The sequence below is a fragment of the Melanerpes formicivorus genome, unplaced genomic scaffold (genome assembly GCF_026170545.1).
Source record: "Melanerpes formicivorus ecotype bairdi unplaced genomic scaffold, bMelFor1.0.p_v2 SCAF_114, whole genome shotgun sequence".
Lineage (NCBI taxonomy): Eukaryota > Metazoa > Chordata > Aves > Piciformes > Picidae > Melanerpes > Melanerpes formicivorus.
In genome coordinates this window covers 672,853-694,677 of record NW_027142466.1, presented here as the reverse complement: position 1 = coordinate 694,677, position 21,825 = coordinate 672,853, and the positions used below count along the sequence as shown (strand labels likewise).

The following is a 21,825-nucleotide window of genomic DNA, read 5'->3' as shown; positions in this document are numbered from 1 at the left end:
GGAAGGAGAGGAGGAGGCAAAGCCACAACATTCAGCACTGCAGGAGGCAGCCTGGGGGCTGAAGGTGCTGCTGCTGCTGCTCTTCTGATCCTGCTGAGCTGCTCTCTGCTGGACACCTGCACAGGCCCTGAGGCCCTGGAGAGAGTGCAGGGGAGGCTGGGAAGCTGCTGAGGGGCCTGGAGCAGCTGTGGCAGGAGCAAAGGCTGAGAGGCCTGGGGCTGAGAGCCTGCAGAAGAGCAGCCCCAGAGCAATGCTCAGCAATGCTCAGCAAGAGCTGAAGGGCCCCTGGGGGGCAAGAGGCTGGGGCCAGGCTCTGCTGAGTGGTGGCCAGGGCCAGGCCAAGGGGCAGTGGGCAGAGAGTGGAGGCCAGGAGGTTGGAGGGGAAGAGGAGGAGCAAGTTGTTTGTTGGGAGGGTGCTGGAGGCCTGGAGCAGGCTGCCCAGAGAGGTTGTGGAGTGTCCTGGTGTGGAGAGCTTCCAACCCCCCCTGGGCACTGTGCCCCTGGGCAAGCTGCTGGGGGTGCCCTGCTGGAGCAGGGGCTGGGCTGGGGGAGCTCTGGGGGTCCCTTCCACCCCCATGCTGGGGCTCTCTATCTCAGTACCAACTTCCCTGTTTCTCCTGACTGCTTCTGATCTACCAGGTCAGAGCTGCAGAGCTCTCTGCCCTCCTGCTGGGGGAAACAAAGGCAGTTCAGCAGCTGGGAGATGTTTTGTGCTTCCCCTGAGCACATACCTGGGGCTGAGCAGCTGCAGGCTTCAGCAAGTGCCTGAGACTGCAGAGGGCTCTGTGCACTGAGAGAGGAATTCAAGGGGAAAAAACACGGCCAGAGAGTTCTGAGAGGTCTGAATCCAGCAGACCTGCCCCAAGCATCCTGCACAGCAAGGCCTGCAGGAGCCAGGCACTCCCAGCTTCTGCCTCAGGGAAGTCAGCATCATTCCCAGTGCAGCTCCCCAGAACACTCCTTGGAGGGTGAAACAGCCTGAGAGGAGAGCAGCAGGATGGAGAGAGGGGATGGCCCCCTCTGCTCTGCTCTGCTCAGCCCCCACCTGCAGCACTGCCTCCAGCTCTGGGGCCCCAGCACAGGGACCTGGAGCTGCTGGAGAGGCTCCAGAGGAGGCCACAGAGATGAGCAGAGGGCTGAGAAGCTCCCCTGTGGGGCCAGGCTGGGGGAGCTGGGGCTGTGTAGCCTGCAGAAGGCTCCAGGGAGACCTCAGAGCAGCCTTGCAGTGCCTGAAGGGCTCCAGGAGAGCTGGGGAGGGACTCTGGGCAAGGGCTGGGAGGGACAGGAGAGGAACAATGGCTTTGAATCAGAGAATCAATCAGGTTGGGAAAGACCTCAGAGCTCAGCAAGTGCAAGCTATGACCTAATCCCCAACACCTCCTGGCAACCAAACCCTGGCTCCAAGTGCCACATCCAATCCCCTCTGGAACACCTCCAGGCACAGGGACTCCACCACCTCCCTGGGCAGCACAGCCCAATGGCAAATTCCTCTTGCTGGGAAGAACTTTCTCCTCACCTCCAGCCTGAACCTCCCCTGGCACAGCCTGAGACTGTGTCCTCTTGTTCTGGTGCTGGCTGCCTGCCTGGGAGCAGAGCCCAACCCCCAGCTGGCTCCAACCTCCCTGCAGGGAGCTGTAGACAGCAGTGAGGTCTCCCCTGAGCCTCCTCCTCTCCACCTGATGATCTCAAAAGTCTTTTCCAACTTGGTTAAGTCTGTAAGGCTCCAGGGGCACCTCAGAGCTGCTGCCAGGAGCTGAAGGGATCCTGCAGGAAGCTGCAGAGAGACTTCTCCTGGAGACAGGCCAAGGAGGAATGGTTTGAGCTGAGGCAGAGCAGGGTTAGAGTGGAGCTGAGGCAGAAGTTGTTCAGCAGGAGGGAGCTGAGACTCTGGCCCAGGCTGCCCAGGGAGGCTGTGGCTGCCTCCTGCCTGGGGGTGTTCAGGGCCAGGCTGGATGAGGCCCTGAGCAGCTGAGTGCAGCTGAGAGGTGTCCCTGGGCATGGCAGGAGGTTGGAGCTGAGCTCTGAGCTCCCTTCCAGCCTGAGCCTTGCTGGGGTTCATTCCTCTGCCTGCTTGGTGCTGGTGGTTTGTGTGCTCAGAGCATTCTGAGGGCTATTTGCCACTGCTTCAACTGCTCACAAGGCTACAGCTCAGCCCTGGAAAGCTAGCCAGATGACCAAGGTCCCAGGGGGACCAAGATCCAGCTGTGGTTGGCTGTGGTCATTTCTCCCTTCACTTTATGGGGGGAGAAGGCTGAGCCTTCATCCCAAACCACGACAGCCTGGCTGCCCACCCAGGAGGGGCAGGCACCAACCTCCCTCACACTCCTCACCTCCACAGGGACAGACTTCAGACAGATGGAGAATGCAGCCCAAGAGGTCCAAGGGCCTGCAGCCTCCCCACACACAGCCCAGGTGTGCTCTGTCCCTGCTTCAGCCTGCAGTGAGCCCCTGGAGCAGAGCTGTGGAGCTGTGCAGCTGCTGGGAGGGAGCTGGGGGCAGCCCCAGCTGCAGGCATCTTGCTCTAACCACACTCAGGAGCTCCAACCACCCTCCCCCTGCACCCCCTGGGGGAGGGAGCAGGGTGAAACACCCAGGAGTGACTTACTGGCTGTCTTCTGAAGACTCCTGTTTGATCTTTAGTGTTCTTTTCGGGGTGGGCATCTCATCTGCAAGGGAGAGAAGGCAGCAGAGTGTCAGAGAGGAAGCGACCTCCCCAGGCCCTGCTTGACTCGAGGCTGGCACCAGAAAGTAAAATCAACCCAGAGCTGCTTCCTGAGCCTGCAGGTCCTCACAGCTCCTCAGCCCTCCACAAGTGAGTGGGACTTCCACAGAGCTGTGGGCAGTTCAGATCTGAACCAGCTCTGGGAGGACAAACCCCTCCAGGACATGAGGACAAGAGAGGCCTGCTGGCTGTGCAGTCACAAATCAATGTACCTGCACTGAGGGAGGGAGGGAGGGAGGGAGGGAGGAGAGAAGGCTTTGGGGAGGGCATTTGGAAAGCAAGCAGCAGCACAAAGCCATCTGCCCTGCTCTGCCCAGCCCTGCTCAGCCCTGCCCTGCTCTGCCCTGCCCTGCCCTGCCCTGCCCTGCCCTGCCCTGCTCAGCCCTGCCCTGCTCTGCCCTGCCCTGCCCTGCCCTGCCCTGCCCTGCCCTGCTCAGCCCTGCCCTGCTCTGCCCTGCCCTGCTCTGCCCTGCCCTGCCCTACCCTGTCCTACTCTGCCCTGCCCTGCCCTGCTCTGCCCTGCTCTGCTCTGCCCTGCCCTGCTCAGCCCTGCCCTGCCCTACTCTGCCCTGCCCTGCTCTGCCCTGTCCTGCCCTGCTCTGCTCAGCCCTGCCCTGCCCTGCCCTACTCTGCCCTGCTCTGCCCTGCTCTGCCCTGCCCTGCCCTGCTCTGCCCTGCCCAGCTCTGCCCTGCCCTGCCCTGCTCTGCCCTGCCCTGCCCAGCCCTGCCCTGCCCTGCCTTGCCCAGCTCTGCCCTGCCCTGCCCTGCTCTGCCCTGCCCTACTCTGCCCTGCCCTGCTCTGCCCTGCTCTGCCCTGCCCTGCCCTGCTCTGCCCTGCCCAGCTCTGCCCTGCCCTGCTCTGCCCTGCCCTGTCCTACTCTGCCCTGCCCTGCTCTGCCCTGCCCTGCTCTGCTCAGCCCTGCCCTGCTCTGCCCTGCCCTACTCTGCCCTGCCCTGCTCTGCCCTGCTCTGCCCTGTCCTGCCCTGCTCTGCTCAGCCCTGCCCTGCCCTGCCCTGCTCTGCCCTGCCCTGCTCTGCCCTGCCCAGCTCTGCCCTGCCTTGCCCAGCTCTGCCCTGCCCTGCCCTGCTCTGCCCTGCCCTGCTCTGCCCTGCCCTGCCCTGCTCTGCCCTGCCCAGCTCTGCCCTGCCTTGCCCAGCTCTGCCCTGCCCTGCCCAGCTCTGCCCTGCCCTGCCCTGCTCTGCCCTGCCCTGCCCTGCTCTGCCCTGCCCTGCCCTGCCCTGCTCAGCCCTGCCCTGCTCTGCCCTGCCCTGCCCTGCCCTGCCCTGCCCTGCCCTGCTCTGCCCTGCCCTGCCCTGCCCTGCCCTGCCCTGCTCAGCCCTGCCCTGCCCTGCCCTGCTCTGCCCTGCCCTGCCCTGCTCTGCCCTGCCCTGCTCAGCCCTGCCCTGCTCTGCCCTGCCCTGCCCTGCTCAGCCCTGCCCTGCCCTGCTCTGCCCTGCCCTGCTCTGCCCTGCCCTTCCCTGCCCTGCCCTGCCCTGCCCTGCCCTGCCCTGCCCTGCCCTGCTCTGCCCTGCCCTGCCCTGCTCTGCCCTGCCCTGCCCTGCCCTGCCCTGCCCTGCCCTGCCCTGCCCTGCTCAGCCCTGCCCTGCTCTGCCCTGCCCTGCCCTGCCCTGCCCTGCTCAGCCCTGCCCTGCCCTGCCCTGCCCTGCTCTGCCCTGCCCTGCCCTGCTCTGCCCTGCCCTGCCCTGCCCTGCCCTGCCCTGCTCAGCCCTGCCCTGCCCTGCCCTGCTCTGCCCTGCCCTGCCCTGCTCTGCCCTGCCCTGCTCAGCCCTGCCCTGCTCAGCCCTGCCCTGCTCTGCCCTGCCCTGCCCTGCTCAGCCCTGCCCTGCCCTGCTCTGCCCTGCCCTGCTCTGCCCTGCCCTTCCCTGCCCTGCCCTGCCCTGCTCTGCCCTGCCCTGCCCTGCTCTGCCCTACCCTGCCCTGCCCTGCCCTGCCCTGCCCTGCCCTGCCCTGCTCAGCCCTGCCCTGCCCTGCCCTGCTCTGCCCTGCCCTGCCCTGCTCTGCCCTGCCCTGCTCAGCCCTGCCCTGCTCAGCCCTGCCCTGCTCTGCCCTGCCCTGCCCTGCTCAGCCCTGCCCTGCCCTGCTCTGCCCTGCCCTGCCCTGCTCAGCCCTGCCCTGCCCTGCTCTGCCCTGCCCTGCCCTGCTCTGCCCTGCCCTGCTCAGCCCTGCCCTGCTCAGCCCTGCCCTGCTCTGCCCTGCCCTGCCCTGCTCAGCCCTGCCCTGCCCTGCTCTGCCCTGCCCTGCCCTGCTCTGCCCTGCCCTGCCCTGCCCTGCTCTGCCCTGCTCTGCCCTGCCCTGCCCTGCCCTGCCCTGCCCTGCCCTGCCCTGCCCTGCCCAGCCACTCAGGGCTCACAGGGGAGGGTTTGCCTCTGTGCTGTGAGTTGTGCTTCAGACACAGCAGATCCAACCTCTCTCCTGCCTGCAGCTTGGAGCAGCCCTGGGTGCTGCCAGACCCTGCCCTGGGCTGGGCCAGAACACAGAACCCAGCAAGGCTCAGGCTGGAAGGGAGCTCAGAGCTCAGCTCCAACCTCCTGCCAGGCCCAGGGACACCTCTCAGCTGCTCTCAGCTGCTCAGGGCCTCAGCCAGCCTGGCCCTGAACACCCCCAGGCAGGAGGCAGCCACAGCCTCCCTGGGCAGCCTGGGCCAGAGTCTCAGCTCCCTCCTGCTGAACAACTTCTGCCTCAGCTCCACTCTAACCCTGCTCTGCCTCAGCTCAAACCATTCCTCCTTGGCCTGTCTCAGACACCCTCAGGAGCAGTTCCTCTGCAGCCTTCCTGCAGGATCCCTTCAGCTCCTGGCAGCAGCTCTGAGGTGCCCCTGGAGCCTTCTCCTCTGCAGGCTGCACAGCCCCAGCTCCCTCAGCCTGTGCTCACAGCAGAGCTGCTCCAGCCCTGGGAGCATCTTTGTGGCCTCCTCTGGCCTCTCTCCAGCAGCTCTGAGTCCTTCTGCTGCTGGGGACAGCAGAGCTGGAGGCAGGATTGGAGCTGAGGGCTGAGCAGAGCAGAGCCCAGGGGCAGAATCTCCTCTCCTGCCCTCTGCCCACCCTGCTCTGGCTGCAGCCAGCACACAGCTGCCTGAGGGCTGCAGGAGGCACTGCTGGCTCCTGGGGAGCTGCTCAGCACCCAGCACCCCCAAGGCTCCTTCAGGGCTGCTCTCATCCCACTGCCCCCAGCCTGGATTGTGCCTGGGGCTGGCCCATGCCAGCTGCAGGACCTTGCCCTGGCACTTGGTGAACCTCTTGCAGCTGGCACTGGGACACTTCTGCAGCCTGTCAGGAGCCTTCTGGCTGCCATCCCTGCCCTCCAGTGAGTCCAGCACCACCCAGCCTGGTGCCAGCTGCAGCCCTGCTGAGGGTGCACTCAGTGCCCAAAGATGCTGAAGAGCACTGGGCCCAGGACAGAGCCCTGAGGAGCTGCAGTGGGCACTGCCCTGCAGCTGGGCATGGAGCTGCTGGGCACAGCTCCTGCAGCCATGCAGCCACAGAGATGGTGCCAAAGCAGGCAGCAGGGTCTGACTCCCCAGGAGCCAGCCTGGGCAGGATCAGCCCCATCCAGCTGTTTGCCAGCATCAGACCAGCTTCTCCTCACTGCTCCTCAGCCTCCTGTCCCTGACTCTTAACCCCCCTGGGGAAGGACTGGGATGCAGTTACCAACCACAGCACAAAGGTTAAACTGGGACCAAAGCTCTCCCCAAGGCCCTGGCTCCCCACAGGGCTCTGCACAGCCTGGGGACTCTGTCTCCTTTTCCTTCTTCACTGTAAACCCTGAGGGGAGAAAACTCCTCCTTGCACCAAGAGCTGGGCCCAGCTCACCACTGGGACAGTGACTCCCATGGCAAGGAGGAAGAGGCAGCTCTGAGGTTGCTCCTCAGGAGCCAGCAGTGTGCCCAGCGGGTCAGGCAGGCTCTGGGTGTGTCCAGCTGCACTGCAGCAAAGCTTTGGCCTTGTGTCCCACAGCATCCCCCTGGAGAAGCTGCTGCTGAGGGCTGGGAGAGCTGGGTGCTGCCCTGGGTAACAACTGGGCCCAGGAGTGCTGGGGATGGAGCTAAATCCAGCTGGGGGCTGCCCACAGGGCTCAGGGCTGGGCCCAGGGCTCCCCAAGGTCTCCATCAATGGCCTGGGGGAGGGCATGGAGGCTGCCTCAGGCAGGCTGCAGGGGCACCAAGCTGGGTGGCTGTGCTGAGCTGCTGGAGGGTTGGAGGCTCTGCAGAGGGACCTGGGCAGGCTGCAGGGATGAGCCAAGGCCAAGGGGATGAGGTTCAACAAGGCCAAGGGCTGGGTCCTGCCCTTGGCTCACAACCACCCCAGCAAGGCTCCAGGCTGGGGCAGAGGGGCTGCAAAGTGCCCAGCAGGAAAGGCCCTGGGGGGCTGGGTGGCAGCAGCTGGAGAGGAGCCAGGGGGTGCCCAGCTGGGCAAGAAGGCCACCAGCAGCCTGGCCTGGAGCAGCAATGGTGTGGGCAGCAGGAGCAGGGCAGGGATTGTGCCCCTGGGCTGGGCGCTGCTGAGGCCAGCCCTGGAGTGCTGCCTTCAGCTCTGGGCTCCTGGCTGCCAGCAGGAGCTGGAGAGGCTGCAGCAGGGCCAGGGAAGGGCAAGGAAGCTGGGGAAGGGTGTGGAGAAGAGGGCTGGGGAGGAGCAGCTGAGGGAGCTGGGGGTGGTGAGGCTGGAGGAGAGGAGGCTGAGGGAGACCTCCTTGCTCTCTGCAGCTCCCTGCAAGGAGGCTGCAGCCAGGTGGGGCTTGGGCTCTGCTCCCAAGGGACAGGAGAAGAGGCAATGGCCTCAGGCTGCCCCAGGTTCAGATTCAGGTTGGCCAGGAGAAGAAACTTTGTGCCTGAAAGGGTTCTCCAGGCCTGGCCCAGGCTGCCCAGGGCAGTGGTGCAGTCTCCATCCCTGGAGGGGTTTCAGAGCTGTGGGGCTGAGGCCATGCTCTGGAGGTGCCCTGGGGCAGTGCTGGCTCCTGGTTGGATTCTGTGATCTTAAAGCTCTCTTCCACCCAAACCAATTCTATGGCTCTAAGCTTACAGAACCCTCCTGCTTCAGCAGCCTGCTCAGCTCAGGAGCTGTGAAGCTTTGCTGCCTTGCTCCCAGCTCAGGGAGCCACAAGCAGTGAGCAGGGCCCAGCCGAGCTCATTCACCCCTTCTGCTGCAGGCTTCCCTCCCTCAGGCAAGCAGGAGGAGCTCTCTCCAGCCCTCAGCCTCCACTTGCCTGCTCCCTTTATCACTTAGAGCAGGCCACACATCTGGCCTGTGCACATTTCCAGATGTGCAGCAGAGCCCAGGGGCTGCAGGCAGGAGGCACAGGTCCCAGCAGCAGTCTGCAGCTCTGCTCAGGCTCAGGGGGTGCCCAAGGACCCCAAGGGAGCAGAAAGGGCAAACACCATCCCAGTGCTGCAGGGAGGAGTGAGACTGAGCAGGGGGAGCCCAGAGCATGTGCCACCCCCTCCCCAGGCACTGCTGGCCAGGCAGCACTGCCCTCCCCCTGCCAGGCCCTCAGCTCAGCTCCTGCTCCTAAACCACTTTGGGAACTAATTTCTGCTTCTGCTGAGGAGCTGAGGAATTGCTTCCTCTGCTCTCCCAGAACAGCAAGTGGCTGCACCTTGAGAACAGGAAAGACAGTGTGGTGGGGGTGGAAGGGACCCCCAGAGCTGCCCCAGCCCAAGCCCTGCCCCAGCAGGGCACCCCCAGCAGCTTGCCCAGGGGCACAGTGCCCAGGGGGGGTTGGAAGCTCTCCACACCAGGACACTCCACAACCTCTCTGGGCAGCCTGCTCCAGGCCTCCAGCACCCTCCCAACAAACAACTTTCTCCTCCTCTTCCCCTCCAACCTCCTGGCCTCCACTCTCTGCCCTTTGCTGCCCCTTGGCCTGGCCCTGGCCACCACTCAGCAGAGCCTGGCCCCAGCCTCTTGCCCCCCAGGGGCCCTTCAGCTCTTGCTGAGCATTGCTGAGCATTGCTCTGGGGCTGCTCTTCTGCAGGCTCTCAGCCCCAGGCCTCTCAGCCTTTGCTCCTGCCACAGCTGCTCCAGGCCCCTCAGCAGCTTCCCAGCCTCCCCTGCACTCTCTCCAGCACTTCTCTGGCCCTCTGCAGCTGGGCAGCACACAACTGCCCCCAGGGCTCCAGAGGTGGCCTCAGCAGGGCAGGCCAGAGGGGCAGCACAACCTCCCTTGCCCTGCTGCTGCCCACACTCTGCTCCATGCCCCCAGCACAGCCTTGGCCTTCTTGGCCCCCAGGCCACCTTGCTGCTGCTGGCCAACTCCTTGGCCCCCAGCACTCCCAGCTGCTTCTGCTTGGAGCTGCTTGCCAGCAGCTTCCCCCTGCCCTGTGCTGCTGCAGGAGGTTGTTCCTCCCCGGGGCCAGGCCCCTGCCCTTGCCCTGCTGCAGCTCCAGGAGGTTGCTGTGCCCAGCTCTCAGCCTGGCAGGGTGTGTGGCTCAGGATGGTGCAGTCAGGGTTTCTTACCCAGCTCCTGCTCTCCAGTCTGGTAGCAGTGGAGCTCCTGGCTGTGGTTCCCCCAGTCCTCCTGGGAGTACTCCTCCATGGTGCTGCCATCCGACTCCAGCTCCTGGTAGAGGCCACTGCTGTTGATGAGGACAGGCTGGCAGGGCTGTGAGTCCCATCCCCCCTGCCCAAACACCTGCTCCAGCTGCTCAAAGGTGTAGCTGCTTTTCCTCTTGCCCACGCCGTGCTCCTTCACCCGGCTGTAGCACCTGCGGAGGGTCTGAGAGAGAGGCAGCAGCAGGTTACTGCCAGCAGCAGGGCTCAGCCACCTGCAGGCTCCTGCTTGGCTGCTCTGCTGGCTCTAGAGGCTTGGTTTGACTTCTGCTGAGGGATTTCTGCCCCACACTCACGAGCTACATCCTCCTGAACGAAGCTATCCCTGGCAGGAAGCATTGGCTGTCCCCAGCCCTGCAGCACGAAGCAGACACCGACAGCACAGAGGGCAGCAGCCTCAGCTCCACCAGAGCCAGCCTCAGCCCCCAGCACCAGCTCAGTGGAAGCCAGGGGCAGGGTAACACCAACAAAGAGCACACACATCCCAAGAGCCCCCCAGGGAGAGCCCCCAACCAGGCAAGAATGCACACCTCCAAGGAGGGGGAGGGGAAGCAGAGCTGGTGTGGTGCCCACAGCATGGAGGAGGAGAAAGAGGGAGGAGAGAGGAAGGAGAAGAGAAAGGAGAGCTCCCCCAAAGCACAGATGGTCCAACCTTCCTTCTCTGCTCAGGAGACAGGAGGCACAGTGTGTGTGCCTGGGCTGGGGAGGGTGTTACTTACACAGTCTGCATTCCTAACTCTGCCTCTTGAGAAGCTGCTGAAATTTAAAAGAGGTCAAATCAATAACACTGCAAAGGCTCTGGGGCTGCACTGCACAGAGCATCACAGGATGGGCTGGCTTGGAAGGGACCTCAAGGCTCAGCCATGGGCAGGGACACCTCACACCACAGCAGCTTGCTCACAGCCACCTCCAGCCTGGCTGCAAACACCTCCAGGCAGGAGGCTTCCACCACCTCCCTGGGCAGCCTGGGCCAGGCTCTCACCACCCTCCTGGGCAACAACTTCTTCCTCACAGCCAATCTCAATCTCCCCTCCTCTAGCTTGGATCCATCCCCCCCAGTCCTATTCCTCCCTGACACCCCCAAAAGTCCCTCCCCAGCTTGCTTGGAGCCCCCTGCAGATCCTGGAAGGCCACAATGAGGTCCCCTGGGAGCCTTCTCCTCTCCAGCCTGCACAACCCCAACTCTCTCAGGCTGCCCCCATAGGAGAGGAGCTCCAGCCCTCTGGAGCAGCACTGCACAGGGTGGCAGCACTGCACAGGATGCCAGCACTGCACAGGGTGGCAGCACTGCCCAGGATGCCAGCACTGCCCAGGGTGCCAGCACTGCCATGGCTCTGCATGCTCAGAGCAGCCTTGGGGGCAGCCTCCCGCACAGAGCTCCACCAGCCTGGCCTGCTCGTGGTGCCTGTGCTGAGGGTGGCAGTGAGGCAAAGCCACCAGCCCAGGATTGCCATCCAGGCTTCCTCCTTAGTGCCCAGGGGGAGCAATCTCCGTGGGCATCCCTCAGCCACAAGCTGCTGTGCCCCAGGCTGGCTGCATCTGGGTGGGGTTTGGGTTGGTGGAGGGCTAGGAACAGCTCTCACTCTCTCTCTCTCTCCCCCTCCCACCCACCTGATCTGGATCAGACTGCTCAGGCTGTGGCTTGAATGGTGAAGCTCCAAAGAGGCCTTAAGCTGGGAATTAAGTTGGAATTGCTTGGGTTGGAGGAGACCTTTCAGATCACCCAAGCATTCAGCCAGCACTGCCAGGTCACCCCTGAGCCTCCCCTGCGGGGCTGGGGCCTGCACCCTGCCCTCAGCGCCGCTGCCGAGGCTGCACAGCCCCTCCGGGGCAGGCATCTGCCCAGCCCCAGCACTTTGCTCTCTGCAGCAGGATTCTTGGAAGCACACAATGCCACAACTGCTTGGGCTTGGGGTCTTTTTTCCCCCCAAAAGAACAACTTTGCCACCTCCAGATGGCTCAGACCTACCTAATGCTCCTCACACCCTGGTTTAACAGCGGCGGCGGCAGAGCAGTTACCTCCTCACCAGTCTCCTCGGGGCACTCAGAGCCCTGGTGGGGGGCAAGAAGCAAAACTGCCAAGCAGCAGCAGCTCAGTTTTTACCCTGCTGTGTCAAGAAAACACACACAAAAAGAACAGAAGAATGAGAACCCCCAGAAAAGCCTCCAGGCAGCAGGCAGCCCCGGAGCGGCTCCCAGGCGGCCGGAGAGCCCCTTCCGGACTGCAGCCTCTGGGGGGGGCACAGCCAGGGGGCCTCCAGAGCTCCCTTCCAACCCAGGCCACTCTGAGACTCCAGGAAACGGGAGAGGAGGTGGAAACCAACCAGCTGCCTCAAGCTGGCACCAAAGACCTGGCCAAGAAACCTCCCAGCACTCCCTGGCTGCAGGCTGGGGACACAGAGATCCACCTGGGGGCTGAGATCCACCTGGGGGCTGAGATCCACCTGGGGGCTCAGAGAGACACCTGGGGGCTGAGATCCATCTGGGGGCTCAGAGATACACCTGGGGGCTCAGATCCATCTGGGGGCTCAGAGAGCCATCTGGGGACTCAGATCTATCTGGGGGCTGAGATCCATCTGGGGGCTGAGATCCATCTGGGGGCTCAGATCCATCTGGGGGCTCAGAGAGACACCTGGGGGCTCAGATCCATCTGGGGGCTCAGAGATCCACCTGGGGGCTCAGATCCACCTGGGGACACAGAGATCCATCTGGGGGCTCAGATCCATCTGGGGGCTCAGAGAGACATCTGGGGGCTCAGATCTATCTGGGGGCTGAGATCCATCTGGGGGCTCAGAGATCCACCTGGGGGCTGAGATCCACCTGGGGCTGAGATCCATCTGGGGGCTCAGAGATCCACCTGAGGGCTCAGAGATACACCTGGGGGCTCAGAGATACATCTGGGGGCTCAGATCCACCTGGGGGCTCAGAGATCCACCTGGGGGCTCAGAGATCCATCTGGGGGCTCAGATCCATCTGGGGGCTCAGAGATCCATCTGGGGGCTCAGAGATACACCTGGGGGCTCAGAGATCCACCTGGGGGCTCAGATCCATCTGGGGGCTCAGAGAGACACCTGGGGGCTCAGATCCACCTGGGGACACAGAGATCCATCTGGGGGCTCAGATCCATCTGGGGGCTCAGATCCATCTGGGGGCTCAGAGATCCACCTGGGGGCTCAGATCCACCTGGGGGCTCAGAGATACACCTGGGGGCTCAGATCCATCTGGGGGCTCAGAGATCCACCTGGGGGCTCAGATCCACCTGGGGGCTCAGAGATCCATCTGGGGGCTCAGATCCATCTGGGGGCTCAGAGATCCATCTGGGGGCTCAGAGATACACCTGGGGGCTCAGATCCATCTGGGGGCTCAGAGATACACCTGGGGGCTCAGATCCATCTGGGGGCTCAGAGATACACCTGGGGGCTCAGAGATCCACCTGGGGGCTCAGAGATCCATCTGGGGGCTGAGATCCACCTGGGGGCTCAGAACTATCTGGGGGCTCAGATCCACCTGGGGGCTCAGATCTATCTGGGGGCTCAGAGATACACCTGGGGGCTCAGATCCATCTGGGGGCTCAGAGATACAGCTGGGGGCTCAGATCCATCTGGGGGCTCAGAGATCCACCTGGGGGCTCAGATCCACCTGGGGGCTCAGAGATCCATCTGGGGGCTCAGATCCATCTGGGGGCTCAGAGATCCATCTGGGGGCTCAGAGATACACCTGGGGGCTCAGATCCATCTGGGGGCTCAGAGATACACCTGGGGGCTCAGATCCATCTGGGGGCTCAGAGATACACCTGGGGGCTCAGAGATCCACCTGGGGGCTCAGAGATCCATCTGGGGGCTGAGATCCACCTGGGGGCTCAGAACTATCTGGGGGCTCAGATCCACCTGGGGGCTCAGATCTATCTGGGGGCTCAGAGATACACCTGGGGGCTCAGATCCATCTGGGGGCTCAGAGATACAGCTGGGGGCTCAGATCCACCTGGGGGCTGAGATCCACCTGGGGGCTCAGAGATCCACCTGGGGGCACAGATCCACCTGGGGGCTCAGAGATCCATCTGGGGGCTCAGAGATCCATCTGGGGGCTCAGTTCCATCTGGGGGCTCAGAGATCCACCTGGGGGCTCAGTTCCATCTGGGGGCTCAGATCCATCTGGGGGCTCAGAGATCCATCTGGGGGCTCAGAGATACACCTGGGGGCTCAGATCCACCTGGGGGCTCAGAGATACACCTGGGGGCTCAGTTCCATCTGGGGGCTCAGATCCACCTGGGGGCTCAGAGATCCATCTGGGGGCTCAGATCCACCTGGGGGCACAGATCCACCTGGGGGCTCAACCTCAGCCTTCCACTCCCCTTTCTCTCCTTTCAGCCCACATCCACATGGGCAAACTCTTGTTTCCCCCCCAGACTCCCCAGAAAGCAGAGCCCAGATCCCACCTGTGACACCTGCCCTGCTTTAGCCACAGACTGAGAGCCTCCAGCTCCACCTCCCAGCAGCTCTGCAGCCAGCCACACCAAACCCTGCAGCCCTGCTAGCCAAGCCCCCCTGGCAATGTTCAACACCTGCAGCCTTTGGCTCTGTGCTTCACCTTCTCTCCCTACTCTTGGGCTCCACAGCAGGCTGTGGCCTGGGAGTGACCCAAGGCTTCACTCAGGCTGCAGAGCACCTCGTTCTCCCATGCCAAGAGCTCAGCACCACGCCAGAGGAGGACAGGAGAAGGATTAGAGGAGGGGAAAAGCAGTGAGCTCCTTGCTTGTTACTCCTGAGAGCCAAGAGCACTTTGGAGCTTGCTGCCCAGCTGGACCTGCTGGCATCAGCCTCTGCTGCTGGCATCAGCCTCTGCTGCTGGCCAGCCTCACATGGCACTGAGAGCACCTTGGAGTCTGGGTGAGAGCACTTCCAGCCCCAGCAGGAGAGCCTCACTCTTGGGTGAGAGCAGGTCAAATGCCAGCAGGAGAGCCTCTGACTTGGGTGGAAGCAGCTCAGACTCCAGCAGGAGAACCTCAGTCTTGGCTGAGAGCACCTCAAACTTCAGCTTGAGCACCTCAGGTGGGTGAGAGCACCTCAAACTTCAGCTTGAGCACCTCACATGTGGGTGAGGGCACCTCAAACTTCAGCTTGAGCACCTCACATGTGGGTGAGGGCACCTCAAACTTCAGCTTGAGCACCTCACATGTGGGTGAGAGCACCTCAAACTTCAGCTTGAGCACCTCACATGTGGGTGAGGGCACCTCAAACTTCAGCTTGAGCACCTCACATGTGGGTGAGAGCACCTCAAACTTCAGCTTGAGCACCTCACATGTGGGTGAGGGCAGCTCAAACTTGAGCTTGAGCACCTCACATGTGGGTGACAGCACCCTGAGCACCTCACATGTGGGTGACAGCACCCTGAGCACCTCACATGTGGGTGGGAGCACCCTGAGCACCTCACATGTGGGTGAGGGCAGCTCAAACTTCAGCTTGAGCACCTCACATGTGGGTGGGGGCACCTTGAGCACCTCACATGTGGGTGACAGCACCCTGAGCACCTCACATGTGGGTGACAGCACCCTGAGCACCTCACATGTGGGTGGGAGCACCCTGAGCACCTCACATGTGGGTGACAGCACCCTGAGCACCTCACATGTGAGTGACAGAACCCTGAGCACCTCACATGTGAGTGACAGCACCCTGAGCACCTCACATGTGGGTGAGGGCACCTTGAGCACCTCACATGTGGGTGAGGGCACCTTGAGCACCTCACATGTGGGTGACAGCACCCTGAGCACCTCACATGTGGGTGACAGCACCCTGAGCACCTCACATGTGGGTGGGAGCACCCTGAGCACCTCACATGTGGGTGACAGCACCCTGAGCACCTCACATGTGAGTGACAGAACCCTGAGCACCTCACATGTGAGTGACAGCACCCTGAGCACCTCACATGTGGGTGAGGGCACCCTGAGCACCTCACATGTGGGTGAGGGCACCTTGAGCACCTCACATGTGGGTGACAGCACCCTGAGCACCTCACATGTGGGTGACAGCACCCTGAGCACCTCACACGTGGGTGGGAGCACCCTGAGCACCTCACACGTGGGTGACAGCACCCTGAGCACCTCACATGTGGGTGACAGCACCCTGAGCACCTCACACGTGGGTGACAGCACCCTGAGCACCTCACATGTGGGTGGGAGCACCCTGAGCACCTCACATGTGGGTGACAGCACCCTGAGCACCTCACATGTGGGTGGGAGCACCCTGAGCACCTCACATGTGGGTGAGGGCACCCTGAGCACCTCACATGTGGGTGGGAGCACCTTGAGCACCTCACATGTGGGTGGGAGCACCCTGAGCACCTCACATGTGGGTGACAGCACCTTGAGCACCTCACATGTGGGTGGGAGCACCCTGAGCACCTCACATGTGAGTGACAGCACCCTGAGCACCTCACATGTGGGTGAGGGCACCCTGAGCACCTCACATGTGGGTGACAGCACCCTGAGCACCTCACATGTGGGTAACAGCACCCTGAGCACCTCACATGTGGGTGGGAGCACCCTGAGCACCTCACATGTGGGTGGGAGCACCCTGAGCACCTCACATGTGGGTGGGAGCACCCTGAGCACCTCACATGTGGGTGGGAGCACCCTGAGCACCTCACATGTGGGTGGGAGCACCTCAAGCTCCAGCAGCAGCTCCAGCCTGGTGCTTCCAAAGGCAGCAGCAGGCCATGGCCAGGCAGCTGGTGGCTCTCTGGTCTCACCCCCTGGAGGACTGAGCTCCCTGCCAGCTCCTCCCTCTTGGAGGCACTGCCAGAGGCTTGGGAAAGGCCTGAAGGAGTGGCCATGGCCTTGGACTTCACAAAGCTCCCCTGGCCATGGTGAGCAGCCAAAGGCTTCAGATATCTCTCTCCCCCAGGTGACTCTGAGGGCCCAGCCTGAAGGCCTACTCTGCTCTCCTGCACCTCCTCTACTCCTGCTGGGCTCCAGCTCACCTCCTGCTCCATGGCTCCCCAGCTGCTCAGCTTGGCAGGCAAGAAACCATCAGCTTAGGACAAGCACCTGGAAAGAGACCTGGCAATGGCCCAGGCTGGGAGAGACTGAGGCCCTCTGCCCACTGCCCTGCCTGCAAGCCCAGGGCACAACATCCCCACTCCAACCACAGGGCACAAGTCCGAGGGCTCAGCGTGGAGCTCCTCAGCCTCTCCACCTCCCAGCTCCTCATCTCCCCTCTGAGCTCCCCACAGAACCACTCCCTCTGCAGGAGCTGCAGCTTCAGGAGGTGACTGCTGCAGGCACAGCCCAAGATCAGGTAAGGAGAACCACAGCAGGGCCCCCAGGGGCCCACCACAAGAACCTCCAGGCCTGATGCTAGGGGCTCCACAGGGCAGGTGGAGGCTGCAGACATCTCCACAGCAAGCTCTTTAGGTTGATTAAATGCGAGGTCCCCGTGGCCCAGAGCACCACTTAGCACCACAGGCAGCTCTGAGGATGCTCTTGAGCTGCTCAGCAGAGAGGAGCTCTTGGCTTCACCTCTGGATCAGCAGCAGCCAACAGCTCCTACCCTCAGCCTGCCAAGGCGCTCACAGCCAACATGAGATGAAACACCAGGGGGAGAAGAGAAGAGGAAGAGAAGAGGAAGAGAAGAGGAAGAGAAGAGGAAGAGAAGAGGAAGAGAAGAGGAAGAGAAGAGGAAGAGAAGAGGAAGAGAAGAGGAAGAGAAGAGGAAGAGAAGAGGAAGAGAAGAGGAAGAGAAGAGGAAGAGAAGAGGAAGAGAAGAGGAAGAGAAGAGGAAGAGAAGAGGAAGAGAAGAGGAAGAGAAGAGGAAGAGAAGAGGAAGAGAAGAGGAAGAGAAGAGGAAGAGAAGAGGAAGAGAAGAGGAAGAGAAGAGGAAGAGAAGAGGAAGAGAAGAGGAAGAGAAGAGGAAGAGAAGAGGAAGAGAAGAGGAAGAGAAGAGGAAGAGAAGAGGAAGAGAAGAGGAAGAGAAGAGGAAGAGAAGAGGAAGAGAAGAGGAAGAGAAGAGGAAGAGAAGAGGAAGAGAAGAGGAAGAGAAGAGGAAGAGAAGAGGAAGAGAAGAGGAAGAGAAGAGGAAGAGAAGAGGAAGAGAAGAGGAAGAGAAGAGAAGAGAAGAGAAGAGAAGAGAAGAGAAGAGAAGAGAAGAGAAGAGAAGAGAAGAGAAGAGAAGAGAAGAGAAGAGAAGAGAAGAGAAGAGAAGAGAAGAGAAGAGAAGAGAAGAGAAGAGAAGAGAAGAGAAGAGAAGAGAAGAGAAGAGAAGAGAAGAGAAGAGAAGGAGAAGAGAAGAGAAGCTAAGCTGCTGCTGGGGCCTGGAGTGGCTGTAGGGCAGGCAGGGAAGGCCCAGGGAGAGGTCCTGAGATCCTCACTGCCAGGGTGGATGGAGATGGAGGGAGGGGATTCTGCCCCTCTGCTCTGCTCTGCTCACCCCCCCTGCAGGGCTGGGGCAGCTCTGGAGCCCTCAGCACAGCACAGGCAGGGAGCTGGGGCAGCAGGGCCAGAGGAGGCCACAGCAGTGCTGGCAGGGCTGGAAGCCCTCTGCTGGGAGCCAGGCTGAGAGAGTTGGCCTTGGGCAGCCTGCAGAGGAGAAGGCTCCAGGGACACCTTCTGCTGGCCTCCCAGCACCTGAAGCAAGCTGGGGCCAGAGCTTGGAGCAGGGCCTGTTGGGCCAGGCCAAGGGGGGATGGTTTGGAAGGCCAAGAGGGAGCTTGAGAGGGGAGAGAAGGAGAAATGGTTGGTGCTGAGGCTGGGGAGAGCCTGGCCCAGGCTGCCCAGAGAGGTGGAGCTGCCCCATGGCTGGCAGCAGGGCAGGGCAGGTTGCTTGGGGCTGGGAGCAGCCTGCTGTGGCTGGGGATGTCCCTGGGGGCTGCAGGAATGAGCTTTGGGAGTCCCTTCCCACCCAGAGCAGTTTGGGATCCTGTGGTGGGAGCACAAAGCAATGGAGGTGAAGAAGTTTCAGCACAGGACTCTCATGACCAGAGCTCAGGACTGCTTCAGAGGAGCCCAGCAGGGCAAGCTGCTGGAGCTGCTCCTCCTGTGACAGCAGCTGGACAGGGGGGAGCTCTCCCCAGGGGGGTGAAGAAGCAGCTGCAGAACACAGGGGAAGGCTGCTGGGGGATGCTGCTCTGGGCAGCTGATGCAGGAAGCAGTCAGTGAGGCCTTGCACAGGCAGCTACAAGCAGCCCCCAGAGCCCAGGGCAGGGAGCAGCAGCTTGGGGCTGGGCAGCAGGCAGCAGAGGCTCAGGGCCAGGCAGGGAGCAGAGGCTCAGGGCCGGGCAGGGAGCAGAGGCTCAGGGCTGGGCAGGGAGCAGAGGCTCAGGGCTGGGCAGCAGGGAGCAGAGGCTCAGGGCTGGGCAGCAGGGAGCAGAGGCTCAGGGCCGGGCAGCAGGGAGCAGAGGCTCAGGGCTGGACAGCAGGGAGCAGAGGCTCAGGGCTGGACAGCAGGGAGCAGAGGCTCAGGGCCGGGCAGGGAGCAGAGGCTCAGGGCCGGGCAGGGAGCAGAGGCTCAGGGCCAGGCAGGGAGCAGAGGCTCAGGGCTGGGCAGCAGGGAGCAGAGGCTCAGGGCTGGGCAGCAGGGAGCAGAGGCTCAGGGCCGGGCAGGGAGCAGAGGCTCAGGGCTGGGCAGCAGGGAGCAGAGGCTCAGGGCTGGGCAGGGAGCAGAGGCTCAGGGCTGGGCAGGGAGCAGAGGCTCAGGGCCAGGCAGGGAGCAGAGGCTCAGGGCTGGGCAGCAGGGAGCAGAGGCTCAGGGCTGGGCAGCAGGGAGCAGAGGCTCAGGGCTGGGCAGCAGGGAGCAGAGGCTCAGGGCTGGGCAGGGAGCAGAGGCTCAGGGCTGGGCAGGGAGCAGAGGCTCAGGGCAGGGAGCAGAGGCTCAGGGCCAGGCAGGAGCAGGGAGCAGAGGCTCAGGGCCAGGCAGGGAGCAGAGGCTCAGGGCCAGGCAGGGAGCAGAGGCTCAGGGCTGGGCAGCAGGGAGCAGAGGCTCAGGGCTGGGCAGCAGGGAGCAGAGGCTCAGGGCTGGACAGGGAGCAGAGGCTCAGGGCTGGGCAGCAGGGAGCAGAGGCTCAGGGCCGGGCAGGGAGCAGAGGCTCAGGGCCGGGCAGGGAGCAGAGGCTCAGGGCTGGGCAGGGAGCAGAGGCTCAGGGCTGGGCAGGGAGCAGAGGCTCAGGGCCAGGCAGGGAGCAGAGGCTCAGGGCTGGGCTGCAGGGAGCAGAGGCTCAGGGCTGGGCAGCAGGGAGCAGAGGCTCAGGGCTGGGCAGGGAGCAGAGGCTCAGGGCTGGGCAGGGAGCAGAGGCTCAGGGCTGGGCAGCAGGGAGCAGAGGCTCAGGGCTGGGCAGCAGGGAGCAGAGGCTCAGGGCTGGGCAGCAGGGAGCAGAGGCTCAGAGCCAGGCAGGGAGCAGAGGCTCAGGGCTGGGCAGCAGGGAGCAGAGGCTCAGGGCTGGGCAGCAGGGAGCAGAGGCTCAGGGCCGGGCAGGGAGCAGAGGCTCAGGGCTGGGCAGCAGGGAGCAGAGGCTCAGGGCTGGGCAGGGAGCAGAGGCTCAGGGCTGGGCAGGGAGCAGAGGCTCAGGGCTGGGCAGGGAGCAGAGGCTCAGGGCTGGGCAGGGAGCAGAGGCTCAGGGCTGGGCAGCAGGGAGCAGAGGCTCAGGGCTGGGCAGGGAGCAGAGGCTCAGGGCTGGGCAGGGAGCAGAGGCTCAGGGCTGGGCAGCAGGGAGCAGAGGCTCAGGGCTGGGCAGCAGGGAGCAGAGGCTCAGGGCTGGGCAGCAGGGAGCAGAGGCTCAGGGCTGGGCAGCAGGGAGCAGAGGCTCAGGGCTGGGCAGCAGGGAGCAGAGGCTCAGGGCTGGGCAGCAGGGAGCAGAGGCTCAGGGCTGGGCAGCAGGGAGCAGAGGCTCAGGGCTGGGCAGGGAGCAGAGGCTCAGGGCTGGGCAGGGAGCAGAGGCTCAGGGCTGGGCAGCAGGGAGCAGAGGCTCAGGGCTGGGCAGCAGGGAGCAGAGGCTCAGGGCTGGGCAGCAGGGAGCAGAGGCTCAGGGCTGGGCAGGGAGCAGAGGCTCAGGGCTGGGCAGGGAGCAGAGGCTCAGGGCTGGGCAGCAGGGAGCAGAGGCTCAGGGCCGGGCAGGGAGCAGAGGCTCAGGGCTGGGGGGCAGGGAGCAGAGGCTCAGGGCTGGGCAGCAGGGAGCAGAGGCTCAGGGCTGGGCAGCAGGGAGCAGAGGCTCAGGGCTGGGCAGGGAGCAGAGGCTCAGGGCTGGGCAGGGAGCAGAGGCTCAGGGCTGGGCAGCAGGGAGCAGAGGCTCAGGGCTGGGCAGGGAGCAGAGGCTCAGGGCTGGGCAGCAGGGAGCAGAGGCTCAGGGCTGGGCAGGGAGCAGAGGCTCAGGGCTGGGCAGCAGGGAGCAGAGGCTCAGGGCTGGGCAGGGAGCAGAGGCTCAGGGCTGGGCAGCAGGGAGCAGAGGCTCAGGGCTGGGCAGCAGGGAGCAGAGGCTCAGGGCTGGGCAGCAGGGAGCAGAGGCTCAGGGCTGGGCAGCAGGGAGCAGAGGCTCAGGGCTGGGCAGCAGGGAGCAGAGGCTCAGGGCTGCGCAGCAGGGAGCAGAGGCTCAGGGCCGGGCAGGAGCAGGGAGCAGAGGCTCAGGGCTGGGCAGCAGGGAGCAGAGGCTCAGGGCTGGGCAGCAGGGAGCAGAGGCTCAGGGCTGGGCAGGGAGCAGAGGCTCAGGGCTGGGCAGCAGGGAGCAGAGGCTCAGGGCCAGGCAGGGACCAGCCCATGCTGAACCTCCCTGCAGCAGTGGGAGCTACACCTCAGGTCTCTCAGCTGTGGAGATCTCCATCAGCTGCTGCTGTTTGAGAGCTGAGGATAAAGCTCCTCCTCAGGGATTTGATGCTGCTGGGGCTGGACACCAAGAGAGAATCACACAATCAGTAAGGTTGGAAGAGACCTCAGAGCTCAGCAAGTCCAAGCTGTCACCCAGCACCTCCTGACAACCAAGCCATGGCTCCAAGGGCCACTTCCAATCCCCTCCTGAACACCAAGCAGCTCTGCAGAGCCAGCTGCAGAAGGGGCTGGGCACCTCCAGCTCCTGCTTTGGAGGAAGAGTGAGGAGCAGAGCTTGAGAAGGCCAAGCAGGGAGCTCTGCTGTGCCTGTGCCCACCACAGCTCAGGCCTCTGCTGCAGAGCTCAGGCTGCTGCTCCCCCTGCCCGAGGCCACCAGGGTGAGCTGATCTTGCCTTGCAGAGCAAGCTTGAGGGCTCCTGGCCCCCCTGTGATCAGGAGCAACGCCTCCATGCCAGCCAGGAGCCTCCAAGGAAAGCCCAAACTGCAGCAGCCAGGACCAGGTGCAGCCAGAGGGTCAGCTCTGTGCTCTCAGCCAGCCAGGACAGATCCCTGCTGGCTCTCCCTCAGGGGACAAAGGCAATGCCAAAGGTGTCTCCCACTCCAGCTGCCCCCAGGAGCAAGGCTCAGCCTGGGGAGACCTCTGCAGAGGTTCACACTCTCAGGGGGATGCAGAGCAACTGGGAAGAGCAAGGAGAGCAAAGGCAGCCCCACACCACCCAACACCTCCTGCTGCAG

At 63.5% G+C, this 21,825-nt stretch overlaps 1 protein-coding gene across 1 annotated transcript in view; it reads right to left on the bottom strand.

The window, feature by feature from the left end:
• The window catches only part of MSANTD2 (Myb/SANT DNA binding domain containing 2), a 43,616-nt gene that overhangs the window by 9,254 nt on the left and 12,537 nt on the right, over nt 1-21,825 (bottom strand). Inside the window, 2 exon segments of the mRNA XM_068167214.1 lie at nt 2,606-2,666; nt 9,194-9,452. Of these exon segments, the coding sequence (XP_068023315.1) occupies nt 2,606-2,666; nt 9,194-9,452 (320 nt within the window).